The sequence below is a fragment of the Chelonus insularis genome, unplaced genomic scaffold (genome assembly GCF_013357705.1).
Source record: "Chelonus insularis isolate UGA/USDA-ARS -01 unplaced genomic scaffold, ASM1335770v1 contig_633_pilon, whole genome shotgun sequence".
Taxonomy (NCBI): Eukaryota; Metazoa; Arthropoda; class Insecta; order Hymenoptera; family Braconidae; genus Chelonus; species Chelonus insularis.
In genome coordinates this window covers 1-6704 of record NW_023276676.1, presented here as the reverse complement: position 1 = coordinate 6704, position 6704 = coordinate 1, and the positions used below count along the sequence as shown (strand labels likewise).

Below are 6704 nucleotides of genomic sequence, written 5' to 3'. Positions count from 1 at the left end.
GCTCGCTCGCCAACTGCTCGAATTCGCACTTTTTTTCTGACAAATAAGACGGAGATGGATAGATATATTCTCACTCTATCTTACTTGGAACAGATAATTCTGAAATTTGTAAATTTTTTGGTTCCGTAAGACTCCCTTTTTTTGGTGCATGCCTGTAAATTATTATTTTTCAAACTATTTCCCTGTTACCTGAATGACGCAATGAATAATGGTTGGATTGAGAAGCTGATTTTTTGAACAGTGCATTATAATTTCTAATCAGAAAAGCTCAAGAGTTGAAATTCAATGATGTGTCAGCGTGGCTTCAAATATCAATAAAAGTCTGTACCGTGTAAACTCTAATTTTGAGTTATGAAGAGCTTCTGTATTTGATATCTATTAGTATTAAACTAACATTTAGAAAAAAATGACTCACCGTGGTCGCTATGAGGGCTATCAGCTCTTCTGTCATCTTTTGTATCTTTTTCTGAGTTTGTGTCTGATTTTGCTTTCCGTTGGAGCTTTTTCATTTTTGCTCGTTGGTTCTGAAACCACACTTGAACTACACGTACACTCAATCCCGTATCTTTTGCAAGTGCTTCACGAACTTTTCTACATGGTTTTGGTGATAACTCGAAGGAGGCCTTAAATTGTCGTCTCTGAGCAGATGTAAGAATGGTGCGTGGTCGTTTCGGTCCGCGACGGCCATCTCGGGGTCTCACATCGTCTAATATGTCATCATCTAGAAAAAATAGAAACGGTTTAGTCTTTATACATGATCGATAATCGGAGTAATTAAAATAGAGCTTTCTATAAAATGTATTTTTTTTTTTCCGATGTAAAATCACTCAAAAAATGGTCATATTATGAAACACAACAGCATCATATTAATCTCAAAATACGTCTGATAGTGCAATCCATTTCATTTTTCACTGAACGTGAATAATATTTGACTTTGTAACAGAAATCGTAAAACATATTTGTGATTGACAATTGTTAGGTAGTGTTAAAGTTGAGTTTGTACACTTAAACCTAAATGCATACTTGTTTACATTTTTGTGAATTTGCAATATTAAATATACGTGTGTGTGTGATGTCACGCATTTTTTTCTGCAGACAGTTTATTAGCGATCTTGAATTTGCTACTCATAGGTTTGCTATCACAGGTATTCTGCAGTTTTCCTGTGTCATTATGCAAATGAAATCCAATGGTTAAGGCGTAAGTCGGCTGCAGACGCAACCTGGCATACTATGTGTGTAATAGAGTGTCGGGCAGGTAGGAAAGAAAGGGAGGCAAAGTGATAGAGGAGGAAGAGTATGTGTTGAGAAGGAGAGATAAAAAGGTGTGTGAAAGAGGAAGGATGAGAAATAAAGGGAGTAGTGTGTGATAATATACATGTATGTAAAAATCTGTAAGCTGGACATTTATGTGACACCATGTTTTTGATAGCTTATAAGGTGTGTCTTGATCTTCTTACAAGGTCCTTCGAAGAATATAGAGATATTCCTAATAGTTTGCAGGATATTTACGTTTTTCTACCATCTGTACATTTGTGTGACTTATATATAAGCCACATGAATGAATAATTCGTGCTACTTTTATATATACTTCTGAAAAATGGCTTTATATTGTTTTGAGTATGATAACACGAAGAGAATATGTATGAAAATATCAGTGCTCTGCAGTAGTCTGGGTGCGACCCGAAAGGTCCACACGACCAACTTCCCAGTGGAAAAAATGAAAAAACAAGTCGAAAAGAACCCGTTTCCATTCTTTATAACGAATAGAATTGTTATAAACGAAATGAATGTGTTTTTATTCATTTGATATGCTTAGTTACTTCATTTCAATAATAGAAAAAATTGTGCGTTAGGAGAATTCGAATATACCTCATAGATCCTTTTTTTCATTATTTTCAACAAATTTCATTGTTATACACGAAAAAAGTATGTTTCCATTTATCTGCTACGGTTGGTAATATTTTTTTAGTAAAAGAAAAAATTATGCGTTAAAAGTACTCATATATATATAAGGGTCCCTATTTTTATTGTTTATAACAATTTAAAACTTATTATTTAAATATTACTATGATCAATAATCACTTGTTAGTAACAATGTTTAATTGTTATGGACACAATTCCATATTATTGACAATTATTATAGACTATTATAGCATCTTTAATGCTGTTTTCTCAATCCTGACACGAGTTTAAAATACTTTCATTGCTGATTTTGTTTTTTCAAAATTTCTTTTTTCGATGAAATATTGTCATCATATTTTTATACAAGTATTCTAATTATTTAATATTCATATTTTTTGAAAGATTTCGAATTTTGTCTAAAAAATGGTATAATTTATGAATTGAGAAATTCAGGTCATTTTCCATTTTTGCTAGTTTTTTGGTTCTGAAATAAAATGGCTGGGCCGATTTTGTTGAAAACCGAATCAGTTCTAAGTTGCGCAATTACGTGTCGAATGCAGTTGGTTCCACGTCGATATCATTGTTCATTCTCGAGATAATCGAGGCGAAAAATAATTCCGAACGCACATATGCACATACGCACTTCCCGCTGGGAAGTTAAAAACAATTTTTCTATCATAATACTGATGATAGATGTGCCGTCCCTAACTTTCGTTGAAGTTGTCATATAAATGATTTTTTAGCCTTTTTGTTCTTCCTTTAAAATATTATTCCAAAATGAATTTGTACCAAAGAAACTATTTGTTTTATAATATTGTAAAATAAGACTCAATAACAACTTCGGAAAATAAGTAAATAATTAAAATGTTTATTAATGATTGACAGCAATTAATTAAAAGTAAGAATCCGTGCGGTCAACTCAAGTTTCAGACAAAAACTGGAGATAAACAAACTCTCTTCTCGTTGCTATAAACAATCTAGTCGTCAAGCAATCGTTGTTAACTAACAAACTGTCGTTAGTCTAATAGTCATTAGATGGCGACGAACAAATATTTTACACTTCTCCCGATCTCCTAAAAAATTGCCACCTGGCAATTCCTATTAGTTGGGTAAAAATATTGGATTAGGCTGAAATAAAAAAACATGAAAGATCTAAAATTTAATTTCTAATTCGAAATTATGATAATCAAAATAATAATCAGTCAGCCTAGATTCCAATATTGCCGCTTCCCAACTCTGTCTGCTTTAAAATAAATAAAACAAATAATTAGGAGGGAAAAATCCTGCGGCGGGTAAAAACCTCCAAACAGACCAAAATGATTTAAATTAAACTAATAACGTGATTCTATACAATAAAAGATTTCTTAAGAACTAATCGTCCGTTAGTCAAATTAAAAATTAAAAATTAAAATTTCCATCTTCAATTCCCTTTCCATCCTTCTTTTTCATCAGGAGGAACCACTGGGAAGAACCATAAGAACCCAAAGAGTAGGAAAAGCCAAAAACTGAAAGCTCATGGAACTAAACAAAATAAAAGTTCCTCACAGAATCAAAGTTCTTTAAAAATTTCATTTTTAATCATAAATTCAATGTTCAATTAATAATTAGGTTGAATGGTCACATTTCATGGAGTCAATTCTCCAAATAAATTCCGACTTCGCATCCCTTTTTTAAATGAAAATCTGACTCTCAAATAAATGATTCAATATCATTAAAACAATCAATTCAATTCCACCTTGCGCAAGGAATTTTCATAAATAAGTTCAATAGCTTCTGCTCACTGTGCAAACTAAATTATTATAAGTTAGGCTCACAGTTACGCATACTATCCGAACAAAAATATTAGGATACCATGGACATCTAGTACCTCACTTTGCTTCACTTTGGCCAATAAATGAAGAAAAGGATTCCAGTACAATGACTCCAACCGTGTATATCCTACAGTAACTCCACGAGAACGCTCCAGGACAGACATTGTGAATTTAAATCAACAATCAAATGATCAATGAGAGCCAACATTCTCAGACTGGAAGTTACAAAAACCCTGAATTCAACAGAATTAGGAATCCAGAAAGAGTCAACAATGATTCATTATCATCATACGGAGCGAGTCTAATCATTCAATCACTTAAAAACGACCATTCAAGATTTTCTGAAATTCGAAACACAACATCTTTAAGTAGATTTCAGATGCATGAAGACCTTCCAAAAATAACTAAAACTTTAGGCGATTTCCTTCACTTTAAAGAAAAATTGAATTAAATCTCTGAATTTAATCTAAAAGAATTTCAAATCAAATTTAATTTTTTTCTGTTAAACTTGATTTAACAGCCTGAAAAATCTTACAATTCTTCTTAGAATGACCTTCTATTCCACAAATCCAACATCTAAATCCATGAAAAGAATTTTGATTATTGAAAGATTTTAAATTTCCTTCAACAGAATCAGAATGATTATTATTATCATAATAAATTTTATCTTTTTTGAAATTATTGTTAAAGTTGTTTTTATTCTGACCTCCGAAGGTCAAATTTTTAATCGACTCAAGCTCTAAAGCTCTCTGAGTTGCTAATTGAAGAGACTCAATTCTCTCTGAACGAAGAGAAATTGTAACTTTAATTTTTTTAATCCGGAAATAAATTGGTAAACCAGCAATTCTATCTCTCTCTTCGGAAGAGACCGAAGGATACGCAAATTTGACAAGCCTATCCAAATCATTTGAAAAATCAGTTAAATTTTCATTTTCAGACTGTTTTCTAGCCTGAAAACGACTAAAATAAGCTCGAGAAAATTGAGCTTCACCAAAACGATCTTCCAAAATTTTCTTCAATTTATCGAAATTCCCTAAATCTTCTAAACTCAAATTTTCTAAAATGACTTGAGCTTTGTCCTTCAAACAGGACACTAAAATCGATGCTTTAACTTCATTTGTCCATTTATGTAGACGAGCGATAGTCTCAAATTGACGGAAATAAGATTCCCACGTCTGAGAACCATCAAATTTTCCTGGTTTTGCAAAAGCTAAAGAACTACTGTTAACTGAAAATGTTGAGACCGATTCAACCAAATTATTAGAGTTATTTTCTAAATTATGAATTTCCAGATTATTATTATTATTATTATTATTATTATTATTATTATTATTATTATTATTATTATTATTATTATTATTATTATGATTATTATGATTATTATTATTATTATTATTATTATTATTATTATTATTATTATTATTATTATAATAATTAATTATTATTATTATTATTATATTATTATTATTATTAGTATTATTATTATTATTATTATTATTATTATTATATTATTATTATTATTATTATTATTATTATTATTATTATTATTATTATTCTTATTATTATTATATTATCTTATTATGCTTATTATTATTATTATTCTGATTATTATATTATTATCTTCTCTATATTATTATTATTACTTATTATTATTCTTATTATTATTCTTATTATTATTATTATTATTATTGCTTATTATATTAGTATTCTTATTCTTCTTATTATTCTTCTTCTTCTTCATTCTTATTATTCTATTATTATTCTTCGTCTTCTTCTTATTCTACTGATTCTTCTTACTTCTTCTTATTCTTCTTCTTCTTCTTCTTCATCTTATTCTTCTTATTATTATTCTTCATTCTGATATTCTTCTATTCTTCTTCTTCTTCATTCTTCTTCTTCATTACTTATTATCTTATGTATTCTTATCTTATTATCTTCTTCATTCTTCTTCTTCTTCTTCTTGTTCTTCTTCTTCTTCCTTCCCTTTCTTCTCTCTTCCCTCCACTTTTGAGTCTCTCTTCGCCCTTCTTCCCCCCGCCTCTGCTCACGCTTTCGTCTTCTTCCCCCACGCTTCCATCTCACTCTCTCCCGCTCACCCGTCCTCCCATTCCTCCCGTCTTCGACACCATCCGCATATTGCGTTCTCCTTGCAGCTCGAGTTTGTCTCCGACTTGGACTCTTTGACATGATTTCTAAAATATTTTTCCAGAAATCACCAACAAAAATATTCACGGCACGCGAAACGAACCACTTTCTAACACCAATGTAAAATAAGACTCAATAACAACTTCGGAAAATAAGTAAATTAATTAAAATGTTTATTAATGATTGATAGTAATTAATTAAAAGTAAGAATCCGTGCGGTCAACTCAAGTCTCAGACAAAAACTGGAGATAAACAAACTCTCTTCTCGTTGCTATAAGCAATCTAGTCGTCAAGCAATCGTTGTTAACTAACAAACTGTCGTTAGTCTAATAGTCATTAGATGGCGACATACAAATATTTTACAATATATATAGACTAGTAGAAAAAGGCTGTCTACAACAAAAAAGTATTTATGATTGGATCCCACAATCACCACTCAACTTTTTTTTTGTTTTTTCATAATTATGATACGCACTACATTTTTGTAGATACATAAATCGCTAAACAAGATGCTGTTCTTTCTTAAAAGACGGAACACAATTTTTTGTTTTTTATAAAAATCAACAGTCTGAATTTTTTTTTATGGTGTTACAAAAATGTACAATTCTTAAAAACTTTAATTGCGTATGTTATTTTCTATTCAAAGTATATTTTCTAATCTTCTTATACTGAAAACAGCGGGAATGACGCATATGTATGTGATTGATAAATAATAAATCCACATGAGAGATAACTTTTGACATCATAGAACCGGTAGACTACTGTTAAGCAAATCAGACTGCAATGAAAAAGACCGTACGTTCGAATCCCTTCGTGCTGTTTTCGATTTATTTTTTTTTACTAATC

At 30.5% G+C, this 6704-nt stretch overlaps 1 protein-coding gene across 1 annotated transcript; it reads right to left on the bottom strand.

The window, feature by feature from the left end:
• Positions 1-282: 282 nt before the first annotated feature.
• LOC118070507 (LIM homeobox transcription factor 1-beta.1-like) lies at positions 283-5900 on the bottom strand. Its single transcript, XM_035089131.1, has 3 exons — positions 5810-5900; positions 416-721; positions 283-362 (listed from the first exon to the last, which is right to left on the bottom strand). The coding sequence occupies exons 1-3, from the start codon at positions 5898-5900 to the stop codon at positions 283-285; spliced, it is 477 nt and encodes a 158-aa protein (XP_034945022.1).
• Positions 5901-6704: the final 804 nt, after the last annotated feature.